Source organism: Centruroides sculpturatus, unplaced genomic scaffold, assembly GCF_000671375.1.
Source record: "Centruroides sculpturatus isolate CEXI.00-Female unplaced genomic scaffold, Cexi_2.0 scaffold61, whole genome shotgun sequence".
Lineage (NCBI taxonomy): Eukaryota > Metazoa > Arthropoda > Arachnida > Scorpiones > Buthidae > Centruroides > Centruroides sculpturatus.
Genome location: NW_019384572.1, coordinates 342,260 through 368,235, shown reverse-complemented (window position 1 = coordinate 368,235; position 25,976 = coordinate 342,260). Strand labels below are relative to the sequence as shown.

General features: G+C 29.6%; 4 protein-coding genes across 4 annotated transcripts in view; 2 read left to right on the top strand and 2 right to left on the bottom strand.

The window, feature by feature from the left end:
• Positions 1-3,012, bottom strand: part of LOC111624236 (bromodomain adjacent to zinc finger domain protein 1A-like) — a 68,233-nt gene extending 65,221 nt beyond the window's left edge. Inside the window, exon 1 of the mRNA XM_023367051.1 lies at positions 2,583-3,012. Coding sequence (XP_023222819.1) covers positions 2,583-2,695 — 113 coding nt within the window. The 5' untranslated portion in view covers positions 2,696-3,012. The remainder of the gene's footprint in view (positions 1-2,582) is intronic.
• Positions 3,013-3,653: 641 nt separating this feature from the next.
• LOC111624213 lies at positions 3,654-6,475 on the top strand. The gene is made up of 4 exons (XM_023367022.1): positions 3,654-3,896; positions 4,052-4,297; positions 5,335-5,442; positions 6,310-6,475. The coding sequence occupies exons 1-3, from the start codon at positions 3,850-3,852 to the stop codon at positions 5,408-5,410; spliced, it is 369 nt and encodes a 122-aa protein (XP_023222790.1). The 5' UTR covers positions 3,654-3,849; the 3' UTR covers positions 5,411-5,442; positions 6,310-6,475.
• Positions 6,476-12,960: 6,485 nt separating this feature from the next.
• Positions 12,961-15,275, bottom strand: LOC111624240 (cyclin-dependent kinase 17-like). Its single transcript, XM_023367054.1, has 4 exons — positions 15,207-15,275; positions 13,384-14,398; positions 13,231-13,317; positions 12,961-13,153 (listed from the first exon to the last, which is right to left on the bottom strand). The coding sequence occupies exons 2-4, from the start codon at positions 14,369-14,371 to the stop codon at positions 13,068-13,070; spliced, it is 1,161 nt and encodes a 386-aa protein (XP_023222822.1). The 5' UTR covers positions 14,372-14,398; positions 15,207-15,275; the 3' UTR covers positions 12,961-13,067.
• A 2,320-nt stretch (positions 15,276-17,595) lies between these two features.
• Positions 17,596-25,976, top strand: part of LOC111624211 (inositol-trisphosphate 3-kinase B-like) — an 89,235-nt gene continuing 80,854 nt past the window's right edge. Inside the window, exon 1 of the mRNA XM_023367018.1 lies at positions 17,596-17,718. The gene's annotated coding sequence lies outside the window, so the exon portion shown is untranslated. The remainder of the gene's footprint in view (positions 17,719-25,976) is intronic.

Genomic DNA, 25,976 nt, shown 5'->3' with positions numbered 1-25,976 from the left:
TGTGATTGGCAAGGTCTCCTAAAACATTAATTTCATAAAAAACGGAACGTATCTATTGTGTTATAGGGTGGGTCGACTGTATTTTTTAAAAATTAAAATAAGTGTAATCTAGGTACGCTATTCCGTCACAGTTGGTTGAATCATGTGTTGAGAGTTTGAGAGGAATAAATTAAATGTTGAGAATGACATGAGGTTGGCGTCAACAAAAACTCACCCGCGACTTTTAAGGCTGGCTAATAACATACAATTTCAACAATCGCATTAAATCATTAGACATAATTTATGATAAAATTATACTAAAAAACTAATTTCGTTGTTTTTTTTTAATTACATTATTAAAAATGTCTTTTTCAATAGTATTGGGGTCGCGGGTCACTTGGCTTTTATAAAAAGGGGTCGCCACCCGAAAAAGGTTGGGAACCGTTGGTATATGGCAACACAACACACAGGTGATGTGCCAAAAGGGAATAACTCTCGGGAGGTTTTTTTTGGGAAAATAGTCCTTAATTAGGTGTTACTAATGTGAATAAAACCTGGAATACTCCACTTAGCCAACCTATTTGCCAGGCACAAACTCACAACCAACTACCAGTTCAGTAGTTTTATCTACTTAGCCACTGGTGGGCATTGACATCCATTGCTTTGTTCTTGGATTACCTCTCCATGTCAGTAAGTGCAAAGTTCATCTCTGTATACCGGCAATACAAGGACCACTTCTCCTTTGGTCGGCAGGGTGTAAGGATCGCCTCTCCCTTAGCTGGCAGAGTGTGAGGATTACTTCTCTCATGACCAGTGGGTGCAAAGATGCCTCTTTCATAGAGGCAAGTGCAAAGTTTGCCTGTCCATGACCACCAGGTACAAGGATTGCCTTTTCAGTGTCTAACAAATGCAAAGATCACTTCTTTCTTTTCTGTTCCACCTCAATTCTATTGTGATATGACAAGGTCGCACGATGTCCTAGTTACCCCTCTAATTTGTATTGTGAAGTAAACTGCAATGGTTGTCCTAAAAAACAGTATATTAATAAATGTTCATTATTATTAAGTAATTAACCATCAATATAATATTTTCCAATAGCCAAGCCAGTCAGAAAAAATGAATATTTATTAATAGTATCAATGTTTGATATTACTGATATTGGAAAGTTCCTGAATTATCCTAAGTTAATAGAGGTAATTCAAGTACTTCATTCAAATTATTTTTCATATATTTGTCATATTCTAAATTAACTGGTTTTTCCATTAGTTGTTTCATTAGTTTTATAACTCTGTTGGAATCGTGCTTTTTTCCTTCTTACAACATCAATATTGTTGCATTCCAATAACCACCCATCAAAAATAAAAATAAAAATCACCTAGTGGGTAATTACAGGAAATACAGATATTCTAATTCAAATATTTTAACATGTAAAGATACATATATCTTATAACTGAGAAACGCAATTCTGAACATAGTAAATTTGTTAATAAAAAATATGCTATTCAGTAAGATAGTATAAGAGAAAATCTCAAATTTTATTGCTAATAAAATCTGAATATGAAATGATCAATAACTTATCTCGATAGAATTTTACCTACGTGCACTGTCATGGCGGCAGTTTGCGACTGTTCATGCTTCTGACAGATTTCTCCCAAAGAGGAGCCACTGGCAGGCTGCCGATTGTTTAACGCCACTAGTTATTGATTAACAGTAGTTCTTGAACACATGTATAATAACTAATATGTATCAATAAGTCTGTTGGAAGAACAGTCACAACCGCCGCCATGACAGTGAACATAGGTAAAAATTTTACCCTTATCTCTAAAAGTGAACTATTATAATTTTCCCTGGAAATAAATTGTTCAAACAGTTGAAATTTGAATTTAAGCACAGCATTATATTAATTTATCATTCCAAATTAGCATTTTTTACTAAATAAAAAAATAATTTCTAAAATTACTGTATTTATTTCTGATAAAGAGCACATTATAATCTAGCAAATTCAGCTATTATTTCAACTTAGATTTGTCTTAATCAAAATTAGATATTTTAGAAATTATAAATACATATTTTCACCCTAGAATAAAAACAATTCTGCATTTTTTTTACCTAAATCTTTTTGTAATACCAATTTTTACATAAGCTTATGTCAATCTAATACATTATAAATCAAATATGTTAATAAAATTTCAAATTTTATTTGTTTTCAAGATCACTAAGAAAAATTGATTTATAGACTTCCTAAATAATAGAAGTTCAGCAGACATTAATTAAAAACTGGAATTGCTTTCATTTTTTTCTTTTATATCATTACAACCATAGAATTCCAAAATCAGATTAACCTATTTATAAATGAAATAATGGCGTGGAACTATCCATTATACACAAAACTTATAATTTTCTGAAAATGTATTTTTGTAGAATTTTCTTAAATATAAACATAAATGAAAAAGAAAAAGACAATGTTTAATGAAAAGAGTAACGATGAAATCTTCCACAAAGAAATTATCTGTGGTTTTCAGTTATACTGTAGGCTACTAAACTTTTTTGAACCTTGACGTCACACACACGATTTAAAAAACTATAATAAGAGCATAACTTACTCATAACTCCTGAATACTTCGTGTGTCAATTTGCAATAGAACAATTCTTCGTTAGGATCGAGATCATTTGGCGGATCTTTCCTGACAAACAAATGTTTCCCAAGTAATGGCATTCTTCATAAGATTCTAAAACAGTTTAAAATTATAATTTCAATACACATCACCTAAGCCTAATCTTAGGGTTAACTTATTATTTCCGATTTCGGATATTGTGGAAAATATTATTTTAGAATGGATTAATTTTTAATAATCGAGCATTGACTGAATAACATACACTTTATCTCTTAAGAAATTAAATATTTTCTATAACTTTTACAAATTTACACGATTTACAGTGTCGATTCACCCGCTCAAGGCAGGACTGAGTATTGTAGGAGGAGCAATTAGGCAACTTAGTAATTGAGTATTTCGATTGGCTCTATGTGTTTCACGTGACAGGAAACAGTCATTTTGATCAGAGGACTCTAGCGTTGTTTCATTACTATTTCCGTTATACGTAAATTCACAATTTGGAGAATTTAAAAAATAATTCTTAAATAATTTAAAAATATTATTTTAAATACGACGCATGTTATTAATTCAATAAATTTTAAATTACGCAAGGCAATTTTAATTGTATTACTTTAATGTAAGATATTAACGTAGACGGCCGGATGGCCGAGCGGTCAAGATGACAACCTACCGCTCTAGGGAACCCAGATTGATAAATCCACAGAAATTTTTCGAGGAGTCGTTCGTCCGGATATGTAGGGCCCCGTCCCTCACCACTCGCCGCCCCATTGTGGGCCTGACCGAACACATAATGGGCTTGCTAAAAGAGACCCTCTTAGCGCCCACAGGGCGAGAAGAGTTTTAAAAACGTTACCGGTAACACCGGTTACAATTTCCAAACACGCCCTTAGTAACCTTGGTTATATTTAGCGACTTAATAAATTAATCATAAAAATTAAATAGGCCAGTTCTAGCATGTAATATTATTTAATCCCATATGTTGTAATTAAATATTGGATTATTTCACGATGATTTAAAACTTATTTACACGTCCAATTGAAACATATCGGTGTGTCGCTAGTAGTAAATAGAAGACCATGCTTGAAAATGTTGTACGGAACGTTGTCGTTTTTGTATAGAGAGAAGTTCTTTTAGGCACTATCATAGCAACAGTAGCAGTTAATGAAAATATTTCATTATCATTTCACTTTCACTATTCCTCCGTATTAATTCAAAGTTATTTTGACAAAATAAGCCATGTTTGACGAATTCCAACATGGCGCTGTTTGCTTCTGCCATGTTGTCGAGTTGCCAAACGATCCTGTAAAAGCTTGTTAAGCAATGACTTTACTTTCAAACTTCGTTAAAATTTCTTTTTTGATAATATTGAGCATTATATTTAAATTAAATAATTAGCTAAATTTTGCTACAAAATTAGTTTACAGATTAAAATTTTTGTTCCAAATTCTATCCCTCAGTATGAAATTACCAACAGATAATGATGATTGGAATGATTTCTTCGGTTGGGACTTTGAAAATTACCAAGAAATAGATTATTTGGAAATCGTTCTCGATCTTACTGAGGATTGTTTCAACGACAACGATTGTAATTTGCAACAGGTTTCTAAAAACGATGTTTGCTTTCCTTACGATGGAAGCGAGAATAATCTTATAACCTGTGATGAGAAAGTTGATCTGGAAGTTATTAAAGATGGTTTCAATAGGTAAAATTTTTATATTTATTTAATACGTATTTTTATCTCATTTTTGTATTGTTTTTATGTTATGGAAATGAAATAATTTTAATAATATATTATAGAAAAACAAAAGATATTATTTATTATTAAAATTAATAATATTCACTAACATTAATAACGGATTTTATTTATTTTTTTCACAATAAAAATAACATTTTAATTTAATTTTGCTATTTCTTTTATACTTTAATGATAATGTGCAAGTTCTTCATTGAGGATAAATTCGATTTCGACAATGATTATTACCTTTTTTGAACTTACAACTTGTTTCTGTAAAAATTGAAGAGGAAGGTCTAAAGATTTAATTAACACAATATTACGTTTGGTTAATTTAAGAATTTAATATATTCATTAAAGTTGATGTTTTCAGAGAACTTTTTCTATTTGTCGAAAGTTTGTCTGAATGTAGATAGCTGACCTATCTTCAGTAAATTCATGATCTGTTGTTTTGAAATAACCTTTTGCTAACAGATACTGAAGGAGTCAAATAATCTGAAAATTCTTGTTCTGTCTGTCGCACGAATCTCTATTATTAAATGATTTGTATCTCTGATTGTCAGTTAGCATAGAATTTTCATCCTCTGTACCTCCACTATTCTCTGCCCCTCGTGAAGAATATACCTTTTACTTTATCACAGTCAATTACATGAATTGGCAAATTGTAAAACTAGATTCGTCTGAGATAGAATCCTTTACAACTGCTAAGTTGTAGGAATGGCATTACCATTTGGTTCTTGCAAGTTAAGTGGATTAATATATTCTGCATTACTTCTGCCCTGTTCTACACGAATCCAAGGCAAGCCGTACAAGCTTTTTAGTCCTAGGCAGTATATTATATTAATGGCCAACTTGTAAAATGTAAAACCGTCATTGTATGATAGTAAAGTTTTACACTACTTTTAACACTGTTACTATAGATGAAGGTGTTAATCTTGAATTAATAATGATAACTATATCTTATTAATAGTTTCAATTTATTTACATTTTTCATTTTGATACAATAGGATAATCGAGGATACGACATCCAATGTGCATGTCAATCAATCAATGGACCATGCACCAAAGAAGGAAAAATTCTGAAAATTGAAGAAATTTTTCAGATTCTTCTTTTGGTATGTATCTTTAACTTGTATGTATAAATGCATACATAGCGAATTGTGTACGATTATTAATGTGTGCATAGCGAACAAGCATATAAATGAATATGCTTGTTCGCTATTCACACATAGGCCGTTCGACAAATTGATATGAAATTCGGCAGTTATGTTAACATACTTCTAACTTAGATAATGTCGTACATACCACCCCGAAATATTGATTGGATTTCTAATTATCAATTAATTTGTGTATACATTCGATTCAAACCCACGACCAACTACTAGTCTTCGGTGATTTTATACAGATGTAAATAGTATAAGTCTAAACCAGTGTTTAAAGAACACATTTTTAGTGAATTAGTTAACTGATTTAAATTATGTATGCGTTGCCTTCTGAAACAAAATCCGTCGGGTTGTAGTCTAGCGACACTGCGAAATCAATAGCATAAATGAATGAAGAGAATGATTAGGCTATTCAGTAACTTTATGTGATGTGAATATGAATTGACATTTATATAATTGGATACATTATAAATCACACGTCGCAGCGTCTCTTGATTGCTTACAGTCAATGCCTCCCTACATTTTCGGTGTTCTGCAGCTTGAACTGTTACGGAGCCTCTCCGAAACTAGCAACAAAGGGGCCCCCGTAACAGTTCAAGCTGTAGAATATCGAAAATGTAGTTGCTTCTGGCTCATCTGGGATTAGAAACCCTAAAGCATAAGCTTCGTTAGTTTCATAGTAGATCTACCATAACACAATTACGGTACAATCGTACACATTTGTATCTTAGAACAACATAAAGTTATTGATTCAAAAATTATTTAAATAATTGAATATTTTAGATGAAAATCTTAATTATTTTTATTTTATTTTTACAGAATACAGAAGAATTTCAGAGATTTTTATCTCTGTACATAGTTATTTTGTGATTATTTATTTCTTCATTCGTTTTAAATTTTATTTTCATTACTTTATTCGTATTTTTTTCTTATTTTTATTTTAAAATATTCAAAGAAATAAGAAAAAATTATTAAAATTTAAAAATAAAAAAAATTTAAAGTTACAATTAAAAAAACTTTAAGATTTAACATTTAAAAAAAAACATTATTTTATTAAAAGTCAATAAAAATCAAAATGAATTGAAATATAAAATCTCAAACTTCAATTGTGACTTTCCTACGTTGACATTTTTCCTGATTGTGACTCCACGAATTTTGACTTGTTTTATCAATTCTGACTTCACGAATTTTGACACTTCACGATTATGACTCCAAGAATTTCGACTGTTTTTTTTATCAATTGTGTCTCCAATTTTGACACTTCCCGATTGTGTCTCCAAGAATTTCAATCCTCCTCTAATATAATGCATTCAAAAAAAGTTTGAGATAATATGTAATATAAATGTAATTAAAATCATTCTATCTATAAAAAATTTTGGATTTTTGTAAAATTAATAAAAGTTATTTCAAAACACAAAAAATTTGTCTTTTTTGCTGTTTTTCAAAATTAAAATGAATATTAAATTCAATTAAAATTGGTATATTTATTTTCTCGAATAATCCGCGCAGTGGAGGTTTTAGATTGTGCAAGGCCCTAGATGAGAGTTAACTTACGAGACTTTTCTCATATAAGGCCGAGTGGTGAGGCGTTGCCCGACATATTCGGGTCAGGCCGCTCACGAATAACTTCTGGAATTGTTCGCTCAGCTTCGATTCCGACTCCCAGATCGATAACTGACACCTTAAATGATATAAAATTTTAGTTTTATGAGTTTTATTTCTCCAATTGACAATAATACATTTCCAAAAAAAGAGAGTAAAAAACAATACAGGTATTTGTTCCAACTTTAGAGTAAAGACGTTAGACGGTTCTAACTAGAAGTAGAGGAATAGAGGATTGATTTGCCCGCGCGTATTGGAGAAAGCATTTCAACACTAGAAATAAATTCGATTTTATATCGAAAATATACTGAAAGTGTTGAATCAAAATGATAATCTTATTCTGGTCTGAATTATGAAAAAAAAATTATATATTTAATAACATTAACATCGACGGTTGAATGGACGAGCAGTTAAAGTGGCAGCTACCGACCTGCGGGTCTCGGGTTCGTATCTGGATGGATCGAAAACCACCAGGGATTTTTCGGTACTATCTGTCCGGATATGTTGAACCTCCTCATTCAACCGTCCCACTGTGGGCTTGGCCAAACCCATAATGGATTTGCTAAAACGGCCCTTTTAGTGCACACATGGTGGAAGAAGTGAAAAAACTAATAATAATATTTAAATTTGTATTATAGTGTCTGTAATTATAAAAGTATGAATGTGCTATGATAAAGTATTTATAATTATATTTTAAATCACAAATTTTTCTGGGTAAATAATCTGGGTTTTTAAACTCCCCATCTGGTTTTTCCTATCCAGACCAAAGTTTTTCATATGTCGCGAGTGGCATCCCTGCCCACAACAGAATGTTCGGGTGGTGAGGGACGGGGACCCCTCACCTCCAAAAAATTCCTAGGGTTCCTAGGTCAACCCATCCGGTTTTGTTTCCGAATTCCCCAGAGCCGTGATACCTTAGTCTCTCGGCCATCCGGCCCACATATTTCTTTGATTATTTACGTGTATATAATTGAATTCACGTCTGTCTGTTCGGGTATTACGTGAGAACGAGTGAACCGATTTGTAGAAAACTTCGTACATATATTCAGTATAGCCCTCGGAAAGATATAGGCTATACTTTCAAATTTTCCTCTCTCTGCAATCTGTCTGATCGAGTATCAAGTGAGAACGGAACCGTGTTTAGTAATGCCGAATGCTAAGTAAAAAGTCTGAGTGACTAGGAGGGCGAAGCTAACAAGTGTTCTAAGAATCCTTGAACGGTTGCTGAGTTAGCAAGTTAGACAGATCGTGTGTAAAAATAGTGGATGACGTAATAATTATTTTATAAAATAAATTACCATAATTATAATAATTTTATGACCATTATAAAAAAATATATTTAGTATCCGACGAGAACAAAAACAATACGTTACTAATAGAAGTAAAACCTCTATAGTAGAAGTTAAGGTTAGTTCACACTGAGCGAATAGTGAAAGCGAATGAGAAAAGCGAAAAGCGATTTTTATTCACCTAGCGAAACTGAACCGCGCAACCAAAAGCGAAAAGCCATTGTGAATTTTAAGCAGCCAATCATTTGCAAGCAAGAGAAAAACGTCATCTCGACAAACAAAATGGCCGCTTCCAATATTCCGTAGTTAACCAAGTTTGTTTATTTATTGAGAAAGAAAGATACGTCAAAAAGAAAACGATGTTGTGTGAGAGGAATATAAAAATTCCGTGAATTACACTATTGCGTGAGAAAGTTTCTACTATAGCCGTGTTGAAAACAACAAGAACTACAGTACGTGACAATTAACAGAAATACGATTGGTGGCGAAGTTTTTTCGCTAGCGAAAAAGCTCGACAGTTCCGAACTTCGATTCGCGAAATGGTAAAATTCGCCGGAAACGACATGTCTGGCGTGTTATTCGTTCTGTTTTTCGCTTTCGCCAGCGAATCGCGCTCAGTGTGAATTAACCTTTATGCAGAATTCTGCGATACACGGTTCAAGTAAATCTTTCTCAGGGTGCAGAATATATGTAAAGTAAATTTCGATGTAAATTTGTTTTTAGTCGGATCTATTATATTACAAATTTATTATAAGTACATATTTCTTCCGCATATACATTTTTATATGTGTATACTTTTATGAGTATATTACCTTTACCTAATATCATTTTTCCATGCAAATGTACTAGGCACATTTGGAAAGTAAAGATACAAGTCCAGCAGAAATCCGAAGAAAATTATTTTCTTATAGCTTGTTGTTCTACCAAGTCAAATGACAAAAGTCATTTTAATTATATCATCGTTATACTTACAGTGTGTGTTTAAAACGGCTGTTTAAATTTGTAGTCTCGCGAGGTTCGTTCAGTGATTCGATTCTTTTGCACGAAAAAAACCTGCAGCCGCAGCCGAAATTCATGGACAACTTATTTCCGTGTGACATAAGTTACATTAAATGTTGCTGTTTTTTGATATAAGTGTAATGATTAAGGTTTAATGTTTTCAACCTTTTACATAATATATGCAATAAACGCATATTCTAACGTGCAACTGGACACAAAATGTGTAATATGAATTTTGAATTGTGCAGTGAGAATTCCAAATTTGTGCAGTAATTAATTGTCCGATTCTGAGTTTTATGAGTATTTCTTTCTTTTAGTTATGTTAAAGTTAAAATATTTACCTAAATTAGAGTGTTTGGTAAGATTTGTCATAACGGAACCTGAATAAAAAAGTAATTATCCTAAACGGAAAAAATTTTCAGAATAAAGCGATTTTCTATGTTAGAAAAAGATTCTGTTCAAAACGGAAACTTCCCAAACCAGAAAAAAACACTCGGTATCGTGCAATTGTCGTCTGCACAGGTCTTACTATATACAGTATTTTATTCGGACCAGGAAAAAAAGAACTATGGAATGTTGTAGGATTTATCATTTGTTTGAAATATATACAATAGATATATTTTTATTTAGCAGCACATGTTAAACCAGGGGTGTCCAACCTTTTTGTTCCTCTGGGCCACATTAGAAGAAGTTATGGAGTTTTGGGCCACAAGTATATATAATATATTTGTAACCCAATCTAGATTAACTTGTCTAGATTATAGTAATAAGTATTAAAACTTTATAACGAAAAAGGATATTTTAAAAAATTACTTCTACAGACCCTTTCAATTTTTACTTAGAAATAAATAAATTCATTTATTATAAAGAAGACAAAGAAGAATTTATTTGAAAAGCACAAATATTTATTTTATTTGGGTCTCTAGCTCATAAAAAACGACGAAACACCAATTTAAAGTGAATTTTTATTCGACAAATATATTTATAAATAATATGTAGCCCAGAAAGTAGCCAATGCGCGAAATTATAATTTTTACGCCAAACTAAACAAAGGGTAGCCAACTTTGGCGCAAAGTAGCCAAATCTTGCAATGCTGGAAAGAATACTAAATAATGCTGAAGTTGGAACTTAAAGGATTATAGACCCAAATTTGTAAAAAAGGAGAGAAAGGCCAAAAGATAAAAAGTAGTGAGGAAGGTTGGAAAATTAAGGGTCAATATTGGCATAACAGAAGGTCTACTTAACCTTTCTCACTACTATTTATCTTTTGGCCTTTCTCTCCTTTTCTCAAATTTGGGTCTATAATCCTTTGAGTCACAACTTCAGCTTTATTTAGTATTCCTTCGTCATTCACTCATCTCCAAATATTTGAAAATATTTCCTTTTCACTCAAAAATAAAATATGTATAAAAGTTTATGGCTTTGTGAAACTTCTTTTTTGAGTTTATGCCGTTGAAATAAATAAATAAAAAATAAATAAAACAATTTGTCGGTTTTGTTTACACGTTTATTGGGCCGCACTGGAACTTGTCTTGGGCCGCATTGGACACCCCTGTGTTAAACTATAATCTACAACCACAGCGCACTTATCGTAGGCTATAGTAAATATTTTCACTTGCAGGCGCACAGTGCACATTGCACATGTTTAACGATTAAGATTAAACGATGATTGAAATTTGAATTCCCGTCGGATGAAAAAAATTTTTTTAAAACAAATAAAAGACACAGTCGTTCTAAAAATTCTCAGACAATCACTATTTTATTTTCTTCAATGTTCTAGAACAAACTATAAACAGCCAGACCTTCCTTTTTAGGCTACTCAGCCGCATAGTTAAAAAGTTCCTTAAAAACACAGAAATCCAATTAAAATCAAATAGATTAATTGATTTGTTTTTTGAAACCGTGTCCTGTTTTATATTTGTGGCGTAGTAAACACTAGTATTGTGTTTTATTCCAAAGACACATGACTCAACTAATAAAGGAATTTGATGGAAAATTTGCCATGTGTCTTTGGAATAAAACACAATACTAGTATTTACTACGCCATAAATAGATTAAACTAAAAATTAAAAATTGAACAGCTGAGTATAACTCTCTGGCTGTCTATAGTTTGTTCTGGAACATTGAAGAAAATAAAATGGTGATCGTCTGAGAATTTTTAGAACGACTGTCTTTTATTTTTTTTAAAAAAAATGATTGAAATTAATAAATAATTATATGATTTGTGTTATTGTCTTTATTTTTCATTTGTCTTTTAGAACAGCTTATTAATGCTAGGATTTATCGGCTTGGCCGAAACAAAACTGTTATTTGTGCAATAGTAGTGTATATGAATAGTACTGTATATGATATGACACCTGTGAAAGAAAAACTATAGGTACATTCAGTATGTTTATTTTCAATGGTGTATGATAGTTTTATGGAGCTCAGGCGAATTTGAATTAGGGAGTCCTGTGTACAGTGTTGACTTCAGACATTTTTCTTCCGGAGAATTTTTTTGGAAAAATATTTTCTTATAAACGATTGGTTTGGAATCCCCTATTGATGGAGATACAGGCGATTGCCCTTTTTTATCCATAGGATAAAGTGCCACTATTTATTTTATAATGAAAACTTTATGTGAAAAATTTATTTGAAAAATTTATGCATGCTCGTAGACTTAGGCTATACAAATAATGAAATCAGTAATAATGTGTAGTTAGCGAGCAATTATTTGTTGTGACATAGTCACAGTGCTGGGCTGCAATTTTTTGTCATTATATTCTTAAACTTTTAATAGTCTTGCCCTTCTACAACATACTTTTCCTGTTAGCAAGAAAGTCGTGACGGTCATCTAAAAACCTCCGTTCAAGGAAAAATTTTGAATTGAAATAACGTTACTTCCAGTCTATTTCAAAAATTCGTATACAGTTAATCTAGTTCTCCTGTCCCTAAGCTTTCCATGTCTGTTCTCAACTTTTACCTATATAACTCCGTTCTCGAGATTAAGGACGACGGACGGTCAGCCAACAGACGGACAACAATGGGAATTTATAGGTCAACAAATTTTTGAAAGTGCAGTCCAATTATTCATCTATGAAGTGAAGCGATAACAAAAACTCAATAAGCTATATCTATGTCTGTATATATAAAGAAATAAGTATCAAAAAATGTCATGTAGCCATTCAGTGTAGACGAGTTCAGAAAATAAAACCAGATATCAGTATTCGTGTGTTCCAAAATTCATCAGTGAAACAACCATTGGTGACGCCCAGGTGATGTCACAATGAGCACTGATGAAGATGAGAATAAGAACAATAGTACATGATAACAGAGTTGAATAAACATAATTGACTCTCGAGTACAAACAATCATTCCTTGTAGTCACTCATCATTCCTTTTTAATGTAGTGCATTAATTACAGATTTTATAAATAACACGAAGTTCTGAAAGTGATGAAGTGTTTACTCGTTTGAAACTTTTACCCAAATTACCACAGAAAATTCCCCACGTGTCAAATGCATACACTTCATGCCATTAAGCCGCCAATAAGTATAGAACATTTTTACAAAAATCGTATTAATTATGGACTTTAAAACATTTAACTGAAATCGATTTTATTTATTTGAATTTATTGTATGACAATTAAAGTAATTTATAATTTCGTCGATCATTTTTATCTCCGTTAAGTGATAGAAAAATACTTTTTCAAATGCTTATATTTTTATTCGGTTTTACGAAATATTCTAGAGAATTTGGACAAGATTCAACTCTTTTTATCTTCTTTATTTTAGCTGCAATAATATCAATTTTGTAATTGCTTGAATGAAATGAAACGAATAAAACCAACATAAATTAATTTGGCATTCACCTTTTCCTGGTATTTCTATATTTTTTTTACTCTCATTCTCAATAATTGGATAAGTAATCTGTAGACATGATAAAGATGCTGTTTTTCCTAAAAAGTAAAGTGTTTATTTATTTTATTATTTTATAAGGTAAAATTTAGTGTTATCTATCCTACCTAATTTATCTTCTAGAGTGAGTTCGCAGGTTGGCGTCGATAATCGTTCCCTATTGTAAGGACTCAAAAAATTATGCTTGATGGCATATTTCACAGGTAATCTGTTTTCTGGGTCTTCTCTCAAAAACGAATATAGAAAGGCATAGCAATTTCGAATATCTCGTTTAGTAAATATTGTAGTTGGATAAGAACTTTGTAGAATATATTGGAAGTAAGCGGGTTTTCTTGTGATCAAGTTTAGAGTATCTCCAACTTCGATCTTCCACAATCTCCAGTTGGATAAATGAGAATTACACTGCCATCGGATCGGATCTAGATTTAATTTTTGAGCCGTTATGGCTTGTAGCGATATAATTCCATAAGCCCATAAATCGAGGTGAGACGCTACAAATTCCTTTTTTCCAATTTGATTTTCTTCATACCAGCATAGTTCTGGAGGTCTATATACTGTTTTCATTCCCACTTCATCTATTTTAATAATTTTGTTCTTGCTATTCAAATGTTCGAAATCGGATAGCCGAATATTGCCACGGTCAGTTATCAATTGATTCTCTAAATTCAAATTTAGATGGTGAAGATTCCGAACGTGAAGATAATCCAAAGCAGATAAAATTTGGTAGAGCCACTTTTTTACTGTTAAAAATCCGCCGAATAGATTTCTAGTTCTCTCTGGATGCAACTGCTCAGCCATGGTGCTTTCAGTGTAAGGCATAAGAAATATTCGAATTCTCTGATCATATCGAAAGATGTTGTAAAGAGGGAGGATATTTGGATGAAAAAGATTCGGCCATTCGACTATTTCTTCTGTTCGTTTAACACTTGTAGATGGTGAAATCTTCACTCTCATTTTGCGTTTGCGATCCGGGTCGAAAACGACGAATATGGTATGTTGTCCCTCGTCACAAATGAATTCACATTTCCATTTAAACTTTTTATAAAGTGTGTTTATTGTCGACTTATAAAGAATATTGTCTTCGGCAGATCCCATGTTTAAAAAATAAAACAATAATGCAAACTGTAATAAAGAGTGACAATTATATTTTAACAATTAATTTAAAAAAAATTTATTTATATTAAATACATTCAATGATAGTTAACTAAACTGTTCTAAAATAAATAAATGAATGTTTATGTGTTAGGCTCAAACACCGAAATCGCTCATTGAACGAAAAAAACGACCACAACGCGTTGTGGTTAACTCAAAACGACCACAAAGATAAAATTCGCGTCGTGGCTTTCATGATATTTGACCACTACGCGTTGTGGTGATTAAGAAAAGCCATAACGCGTTCTGAACGTTAGCTGATGCAACCACGATACGAAGAATAAGTTATAACTTGCAAACACTTGCGGAGTTTGTATTGTCTTGACCAGTGCTGCCGTTTCTACGGTAATTACCCTTTTCTAGAGTAATTTTAATCTCTCAGAGTAATGTTTCGGGTAGTCTAGGGTAAATCTAGGGTAAAACTACCCTGTGTTCTGATGCTATTACTTATCGCTCCACAAGTTTTGCTAGAAAAAGTTTAGCCTAAAACCATTCTGTTATTCCCTATAACTGGAGGGTTTTAGGATAGGACAACAGAAGGTAAAGAAATAATGCAGATTGATGCTAGGTACTGTACATCGGTGTACACTGTACAGTGATTCTTCGGTTTTCGTCGATAATCCGTCCGAAAACAATCGGCGAAATCCGAAACCGACGATAACCGAAGTAAACGAAAACCGAGGTATTACTGTATATTACACCCGAGTAGGATTTCGCTTTTCTCAACCTTCATGCCATTGAGCCATTGGCCCTCTCCATATCAGATATAAATTAATACCTCTGATAAAGCCTAAAAATCCTAAGACATTTTAGTTATTAAAATTTTCAAAAACAGTAAGAATTGTTCTGATTATTATTTCACAATAATAGTACAGGGATCCGCGTCATAGAATCGTTTGACTTTTTTTTTATTCGAGCTTGAGCACGAGCTCGGAGAGTTTTCTCAGTTTAGAGTAATTTTCTGCAGTTGAAATTGGTTCGATTGTTTTAGTTAGGGTGCCTAATGTTGATAGGGGACGTGCAGCTCCCACAAATGTTTTAGCTGTTGTTATGAGTGTTATGAGCATTAATCCATCAGGTCTCTGTCTGTTAGGAAACAAGGAAAGTCTTCTTGATCGACTTTATGCTCGTAATGAAATTACAATTTCAACAGTAACTTTATTAACATTCAAAATGCACTCTCAACTTTATTAACACTGTACTTGTTTGTCATCTGTACTTTTTTTTTTTTGTTAATTTAATTACTTACGTTACTCCTACCCAAGTCTCCCTAGTCCCTAACTGTAACTGATTTAGAACAGGCATGCACTGCACGTTATTCGTCGCATTGCAAAATGACATTGCGCATGCGTCAGGAACTCTTGTTCGAACAAACCTCACCTGCCGTCCGGGTCAGCGATTTTGAAAAGGTGGCAACACTGTAATCCACTAATTCAGCAATGTCTTCCACTTCAACATCTAAATTAAGCGCATTGGCAAAGCCCGCAATTGTTTAAATTACATCAAACTGACTAAAAAAGTCCATAGCAAACCTGTACTACGGTCAGTGAGCATGTCACCAATCGCCACTGATCGACATTCAAGCTGAGAAAGGGGATTTCACGAATTGCAGGTCGAAACTCGATTGGTCGTAAGTGCGAGTGGTCGTTAAGCAGATTTCCACTGCAATTCCTACTCCATTTACCGCCTTATCACCTCCAGAAAAAAAATGCTTATTGAAATAGTCTACAGTAGTTTTCAGTTGCCACAATATTATTGAAAACGTTGTAAAATCCGGTCTTCAGAATGATAGCTAAAAGTATTTATCGATGAAAGATTTAATGCAAAAATGATCAGTTAGGTATGATTGAACATTGTTCAAGTTCAAGTTTAATCTGTTTAAGTTTACAATATACATTGAACAGAGTTTCATTTCGCATCACATATCAAAATGCTTAAAAACACTTCATAAACATGATTTACATTGTATATTTTATCATTTGATATAATCGTTAAATCTGTAATTTTTTGAGAAGAAAATATTACTAAGAATGTAAAATATTTTAACAGTATTAACCAAAATAAAATGTAGCTTAAAATAGAAGGCACCTTTCGAAAGATTTTTTTGCCATTTGGATAATGACTTTCTTATAAGTTTTACGTTACAAATACAAACATTATCGAGTCACTTAACAGAACATCGCTTAAGAAAGTCCTTTCCCATGTTCCTAATTTTCTCCCCTATGCTTTACATTATCGGGACATTTCCGTTAACAGAGTACCGGACAGTGGTGCAATTTGTTTAAACGGGGGCCATGTTGGCGGCATTTTTAGAGTCCGCGTAAAGGAGCACTATTCTAAAAAAAGTTCATAAGGATCTACTTTAATCTTATGTTTAATAATAAACAGGTTTTATTGGACACAGATATGAAAAGCAATTACATATTAAAATATAATCATAAATAATGTAAGACGATGGTCGTTAAATTGAGTGTAAGTTAAACTCTCAATATCACGAGTAAGTGCGACTTTTTTATCTTTAGTGTTTCAGTTTGAAATATGATTTTAATGATTAATCAAGCGTTTTAAGATTTATAGAGCATTTCGATACTTTTCAATGAATGTGGACTAGAACTTCAGACATTAATTAATTTTGCTCTTTTCACTGTAAAATTTATCAAATTTAAGAGTTTGGCATGAAATTAGTATATGCGAATATAATCTATTTATATATATTTTTTTATATACATTTTAAATACAGAAATATATTTTATGGCAGATAAAATTTCCTGTTGTAATAAAATTTATTAGTTAATTTTACGTTAAAAGGAAAAGGTAAAGTTACTTGTAGCTAGAAAATATCAAGTAGTAAAGTCTTCGATTAAGACTCGATTCAAAAAACTAAGATTTAATATCTTATCCTAAGTTTAATTAGTTAATTATATTCATTAAAATTTTTAAATTTATAGAAAAATATGCTGAAATAATATTTTAATTATTTTGGATTTTAATATAAATTGAAAGTAATTCTTGATTAAAATAAGAAATGCGGATCGATTTGTCGAATCACGATAGAAATTTTACGTGTTTTACGCTTAAAACCATTAATTTAGTTGGCATTTCAGAAACCAGATGGCATTAATAAACAAACGGGATGTTAAATATCGAAGGATATACGACCGGTAAATCAGAAGGGAAGTAAGATCGTTTCGATAGAGAAGTTAAAATAGCTAATGGCTTCCACTCTTTATCAATTATTTATTATAATATTGGAATGTTTAATAAACACGTAATACGTCGAATGAAAGAAGGTAAATATATTTCTGGATTTAGTTATTATAACTCATAATTCAGCTTTAATTAGATGAAAAGTGATTTTAAAACAATTGCATTTAATAGCATTAAGTGATAGATATAGGTCGCTCTTTTAATTTCATTGCTTTATATAATCGTCGTTATTAAACTATCGTCAAGTAAATAGAATAAGAGTTTATTTTGCTTAAAAAAATACACGAGAAACGTAATTATATAAAGTTTCTCGTTTTTAATATTTTTTCTGCATGTTAATCGATTTAATTGAATTATGCGAGTTAATGTCTTCACACGTAAATCCTGTTTCGAAGAAACAAAACAATAAAAATTCGTAAAAAAATCCATAATTTATTCAAGCGTTTATTTAAAATATTTTAGAAAAAAATTAACGTTTATTTCACTATTAAAAACGGTTTTGAATTTATTTATAGAGCATAAAATTTTTCTAATCTGTTTCCTCAAGTTAACTTCTCGATCGACCTTACTAGATTTACCTAGACTCGCTTTCTTCTAAAAGTTTCGCAATATGAATTTTTCGGTCTTTTCTGAATTTCGTTGTCGATGAAAAAGTCGAGGAAAACTATACTATAATCTAAACATTAATTGAATTATTTGTTTATCGAATCCCTGTTTAAAATGCCAACTGTATATAAACGTATAGTTAAATCGTTAACTAAATTATAAATAATGAAATACTTGAATCAATCTTTAGTAAATATATACACAGTACATAGTTGTCAAGCAGTAAAAGTTTATTTATACAAATAGAAAAGCAAAGAACAAACTTTGTTTTCGTTTAAGTTCTGTGAATAGATCGATTTAAATAATTAAATTTCCTGGTAATGAGAGAACTCATCGAAGACCAATTAAACTTTCTATAATTTATTTCTATACTTTAAAAAATCAAGAAATTTCGAGAAATCTAATTGAAATAATGATATTCAATACTTCTTACTATCTAAAATGTTTTTAATTTTTTTTTTGTTTTTATATTAATTATACTATCGAAAATTTATAGATTTAGAATATAAAATGTTAAATGAGTCGATCCCTCGAATGAAAAACAGTATTAAAGACGTGATAGAAGGTTTCTATCGACAATTGAAACACTTCTTTAGTTTTTCCAAATGAAAGCTCATTTGGGACATAAAAATAGAGGATAGCACTCTAACCTACTTAATTTTCCCGAAAACATTATTGGTTATATTATGTAGGTTTCAATCTTCGATAATTTTGTATTCTTTCTGGTGACATTTTAATTTGGTAAGTAAACTGTTTTGACAGGCAAGTTTATAATGGGTTAGTTGTTTAAAATATTTCTTCGAAGTAAACAATCTTTAATATTATTTAATGAAAATAATATTTTAATAAATTATCAAATTAATGCGTAAAGAACCGAATTATTAGAAATTTTAATGTTTATTGTAAAACAAATTTAACGACTTGATTCAATACAGTACGGTATAATTTACATTTTAAATTTTTAAAAGAACAATGAGAATGTTTTAGTACGAATTTTTATTATTTATTTTAAATTAATAAACAATTTGAAAGTTAAATATTTTGAATTATTTTTTAAAACATTACCTAAATGGCAATATTTTGTTTCAGTAGATTATTTTGGATAATATTTTGGAGAAGTTTAAATTTCTCTCGCATTTTTCTATTGAATAATTACATTATTAACATTATAATTAACTAAAAATTAAAAAGAGATTATGTGAATAAACAATTTCTTTTAGTTTATTTCAGTACAAATGACATTTTGATATTAAATAAGATGAAAAAAAAATTATCATTAAGTTAAGCGTAAGGTATGGACTGCTAATAAGAGAATATTTTTATGTTATTAAATAAAAAAAGCGGCTGTACAAATGTATAGTATTGAAATACAAAGGGTGTTGTCGAATTTGTCCATCACTTTTATATAGCAGATGGTGGTTTATTTATTTTTCGTTGATGCACGATTTGTTAGAAGATAAACATTTGCAGATGAACACTATATTTATTTCCAGTTCTAGCATATCAAGAATGAGTTTTACACGAATTTGTTTCCAATAAAACTAAAACAAACTCGATAGTTTTATTTTCTAAATATCACGTAAATTCGTAAACTAAGTTTTAATATAAATTTGTATCTTACAATTTTATTGTTTTTTTTCTTTTTTAAAAATAAATCCATTAGTCGAAAATGAATTTATAACAATAACTTTTAAATATACAAAGAATAAAAAACACCTTTTTTTTAATAAAAACAATTACAAATTTTTACACTTGAATTAATAGGAAAAAATAAAATAAAACATAAAGATAATACTTTTAAAATTGTGAAAAAAATAACCTTTGCTAATTTTCCTTCTATTGTAGATGAAGGGAAAAACTTTTTACGTTAGATAATTATTATTACTAGAATTTGCAGCTTGTGATTTTTAAAAAGGAAGTAATGGAATGTCATTTATTAGATAAATCTAAATTCTAAATAGGAATTCTAAATAAATCCAGTCTCTCACTATCCGATTGTCTCTACTGTTGGTCTAGCCCAGTGTTTTTCAACCTGTGGGTCGCGACCCCCAGGGGGGTCGTGAAGTCTTACACGGGGGGTCGCGAGTAAAAGAAAATGACAAGTGTTTGTAGGTCCTACACTACATAAAAAAAACCTACAATTTCAGCGAGAAGGCTGTACTTGTTTATTATACAGTACAATTGGTTTTTTGATCGACATTCAGGTCTCAACGATGAGTGTAGCCAGAGATGGGCCCGGGTGGGTACGGGCCACCGCAGAAAATGATAGCCGTAAAAAGTGTTGAGCTGACTTGCAAAAAGAAGTAATAAGTAGAAAAGTAGAAGTTGGAAATTCTCATCCTAAAAAATAAAAGGTCAACAGCATCCCGAGCTCAATGTTGTAATGAAAAGGAAGTTTCATACGTTATGTGTCTTAAGTTATTGTCGATTCTTCTCAAATTCTCGTTTTAATCAATAATAATTTTTCTCAACAGAAAGAAAATTAAATACATAGTTTTTAAAATCACTAATATAGTTTTAATATGGCCCTAGGGGGGTCGCCAGAATTTTTTAACTTGTAAAGGGGTCGCGTATTCAAAAAGGTTGAAAAACACTGGTCTAGCCGAACCCACAATGGATATAAAAAAAAGGCTCTTTTAGTGTCTACAAAGAGCGGAAAAAGATTTAAAAAAAGAGCCAAAATTGTTGTTACATTTAAAAATATTTGCATTTCGAATTATTTAATTTTTATTCAAAACCATCTATCGATTCATTATATCTGTTGAATATTTTATATTTGTGAGATCCAAATAGACAAAAAATTTCTTGATGCATTTTGAAACATGTTTAACTTCATAATATTCGAGAAAAACTAACTATGTATTCAATTAAAATCGCATCAAGTTTGAGAATTTTTACAAAATTATAGACTTTCTAAAAATGATGTTAAAATAATTTTTTTTTTTTTTTTAATTTTACAATTTAAATTACTTGAAATTTCCAAATTCTTCTAAATATCTCAATGCCATCCATATTTCAGAAATGCTATCTCGCAAAGATAAAATGAGCTTAATCCTAAATTTAAATTTATTAATTCTAAACTTAAAAGTTAAATCAATTATTTTTAACGAAGTAAATATTTTTTAATGTTGTTTGTTTTTTAGGATTTCTTCTAATTTAATTTTACTTTGGTTGCGATGAATTCTTCAATTTTTATCTTAATATATTTATAAAAAACTTTTCAAAATCAGTTTATTGTATACGTTTTATTTGCATTATATATTTATACATTTTCTTAAATCAGTAGTATAACTAGAAGCGATATTAGGGGGCCAGATTAGAACTTGCATTCACCTACGTTCACTGTAGATGTAGTCACTAGATGCTACAGATGAAGAGTAAACTTTAAATATTTAAATATTGTATATATAGGTATACGTGTGCTTGTCACATTAAATTTTTTTTCTGTATTTATTTGATCTTTTCTTACTTCGTTTATCAACAAAAGTAAGGGGGCGGGTCCCTCATTCTCTCCCTGGTTATGCTACTATCTTAAATAATACAAATTTATTTAATTTGCTATTGCTTACTCATTATCGATATCATGCTATTTAATTTTTAATTTTTACACAATTATCCTGTAAATTACACAAACTTTTGTAATTATTTAAGACATGTAAGACATAAATACAGTATTGTTATTGCTTTTATACGTATAATTATCATGTATATGTATAAACAATAACAATACTTATGAGAGCTGTAATTTTCCCATTTGTTTTAATGTTACATATTTATAACATAGCAATGTTTATATGAAATACAGTAATAAGTAAGGATAAGTAATAAATAATAATTTTTTTTAACTTGGTTTTAGTAAAAATAATACATTTATAAAATTGAATTTTTTCTGTAGTAATTGTAGATACTCATTTTAAAATTTAGAGGAATTTTATATTGAATTTATACAACGTATGAGATACTTAAAAATATAAGAATTATCAAGTTATATAACAGGAGTAATGTTTTTATGGACACATTTAAAAACTTACTTTTTCTTTACAAAAATTATTGTACATTTTTAGAAAAAAATCGAGTTATAATTTCTTAATATATAATGAAATTGATTTAAGTGAAATTTTGAAAAGTAAATTTTTATCTATATTTTTATTGTCAATAATTTATAATCAAAAATGAAATATGTTGTAAATTTAATAGCAAAATAAGAATTGATTTAAGTAGAGAAAATTTACGTTTTTAATATTATTGAGATAATATAATGTAGGATATCCTTAATTCAAAATTGAAATTTAAATTTGTTTTGATTGTTCTCAAGTGGATTTTTTCCAATTCTGTTTTCGAAAGCTAAACTTGAACGAATTGCTTAAATTTTAACAGAGTGTGATTTAAGCTTTAAAACACGAGTGTAAGGAACCGTTTCGAGGTAAATTACAATTTTGTATTTAACTAAACAATTTTGCGTAACGATATTGCGGTAATTATAAATGTAGTTTTTAATGATGCAAGAATTTTTTAATATAGTATATTTAATCAAGATGAATGGATTTTTATATAATGTTGTGCAATGCTTTTTGCTTTAACTATCGATGAATGAACTCAGATTTTATAAATTAGTTTTTCGTTTCTTGCGTTTTCCCTTAACCCTTTAAATTATTAATTTATTTAAGTAAAAGATATGGATTGTTTAAATAAACCTGTATCAAAAAACATACAATTAAGATTCTAGTTTGTATAAAAAATTATAATAAATTGATTCATTGTTTTCCAAGCAGAGTAATTTTTCTTTTAATTTCAGATATTTCTTTTATTATTTGAAAATTCATTTCTATAAAATATATTTAATAATCAATTTTCAGTTTCGAAATTTTCGAAGGCAACTGCTTTTTTACCTGCTAAAATTTAGATTTTTTAATATTTTGTTAATTGTTCTATAAGTCTACATAGACATAATAATCCATATTATATGTATAAATTTCGTATTAAGCTTATTGCCATTATATTTATTAAATAATAATAGTTTACATTCGTTTATATTTTATTAAAATGTATTTTGAATTGCCGAAATTTAAACAACTAAAATTCAGATTGTCTATTTTCCTTCTAAATACTAATTCTACGAAGTAATTTTAAATATATACGACCTGCTAATTACATCAATCACAAACTATTTTAGATGAGAATTTAATAAATTCTTAATTAAACTGAATCAAAACATAATGTTACAAGCAGGTAATAAAATGGTTACTATTTACGTACGCCATAATTTATATTTATTAAAAATATCAATAAAATATTAAACTATAAACAATTATATTATATTATAAACAATTTTTAGAAAGTTTTAGATAAATTTAAAAAATAATCTAAAATTAGCAACGATAATTATATTTCCAAGAGCACTTAACTATAGTCTATATTTATCAGAAAACACTTTTGATCTTAATCTTGTATATTTTAGTGGATCATATTATTTATTTTTTCTATTTTAATATATCAGTTTCTGCATAAAATGTACAGAAAAATGTTTTACATTTAAGTATTTGAAAGAAGACAGAGCTAAAATATGAAACGGTCAATACCGAAAGATGGCACTTATTAAAGGAAATATTATTAAACGGAAAATTTAATTGCAGAAAATTGAAGGATTTTGTGAAATCTAGCCGGAAGAACTGAAATAAAATAAATTGAAATTAAAAGATAAGCAAAGTAACAGTGTACAGTACAATACAGTTTCTTTCCTTGTGGTATCATCTTTTGATATATCATTAACGATAACTAAATTAAAATTTTATGTAATTAGATTAATTTTATCAAATTTGCTAACTTTTTTAAGATAGAAATGCCGATCGTCTTTGGCAGTTTAAATTACTTCTTCAGACGATTAAGTAAGTGCATGAGTCTATTTATAGATTGAGTTTTTTATGCTGTCATATAATATAAAATATAGAATTTTGATGCGTTGTTTAATAATACAATTATGAAATTTTTATGCTCGAAACGATGACAATAACATTTTATATAAAATTATTCCAAACTGCTGTGTTTTCTATAATAAATTTTCAAGTTTCATGTTTCTATATATAACTTGAAAATTACGTTTAATATTTTGCTAATTTATTCGTGGAAAGAAATGACTACAAGATCTACGAAGAGAATTTAATTTAGTTTCAACTGTCGCATTTAATTCATTCACTAAGAATTTTCAAATACGTGTACGACTATAATGTTAATTGAATTAAAATATCGTACTTAAATTTTTAACTGGATCATCTATGAATTATGGATAAGAAATTATTTATATTTATTAATTGATAAATTATGGTTTAATATTATTTTCATTGAACGAATATGTGTGTAAATTAATGTGAAATCAACTGTCGTTTATGTCTTAAAAATTACATTCATTAAAATTGTTTAATACGATTTTCATTAGCTGTTTATCCTGAAGATCTGGATTTTTTGCGTTTTGAAATTAATTTTATTTTAATGTAAAAACAAACTTGCATTCCTTTTTATAGTGTCATCAAAGTGGTTCTGTTTAATCAAACGTTATCTGTAGAGTTTCCTCGTTCAACGTCCTCGTCCACATTCATCTTTCTTGTTAACCGAGAACAGTTTGATATAACTTGTTTCAATTTCGTATTAAACCGATTTATTGAATACAGATTAGTTGGCAAGCCGAGTTCAGAGGACCACTCTCAAAGATCCAGAAATAGAAGTTCATATTTTCTTGGTATCAATAAGTTTCTTTGTTTTGATTAATAGTAGCGTTATTATCCGAAAATAGACTAACTGTTAGGACAAAACTTTATTGTAATTTAAATCGTCTATAAAGTAAATAAAATAACTCTCGAATTAATTTTAATTAATAATATTTACAATGACTAAAAAAACATTTTTGTGCGTTCTTTGGACTTATTTCTGTTCTGGATACTATAAAAGTAAGTATATTAATTATTAAAATAAAATAAATTATTTCAAAGTATTTGATATATTTAGTTTTGTTATTAAAATCTCTTCTAAGTTATTTTACTTTTTTTGCTGCATGGATTTAAAAATAAACGTTCTTTGACTCCCACTTAATCACGCAATAAGTAAATATGTCACGGTTGGAATATCCACGTTTAGATAAATATACTAAATCTTTTGACGTCATATCATAACTTACTTATCCCTTGGAATTCGAATCTGTTTGAATCCAAAGTTCATACTCGATACAATAACTCAACAACTAACAATAACTTCGTATTTGAAAACCAAACATTCGCGATAGTTTATGTTTTGTGAATTTTTTAAATGAAATTACGAAATAAAACAACAAAATGTGAATGTTTCAATTATATATTGTCATTATTCATTGCTTTTTTAGTTTGGGTCTAAATTACAATATTCTATATAAGTTTGAAAAAAAAATATATCAATGCTTTGAAGTTCATTTAGATATCAAACGGTAGAAATTTCGAAGTAATATGCTTACATTAAAATTTTAAATTTTAAATTCTTATTGTTTAACATAACTGATTAGTTCAACTGCTGTCCTACCAGCTGCGTTAATATTTTTCATCAACATTACGCGATCTTATCGTAGAAACAGCTTTTACATTTGCTCTTTGTCAATAAATTTAAAATACAGTTCTTTATTTTTATTTAAAAAATATTCTATATTCATTTAGAGAAATTTTATCTGTTAGAGACTTTTAAGTTTGGTTCAGTTTAAAAAATTTTGCACAATCTA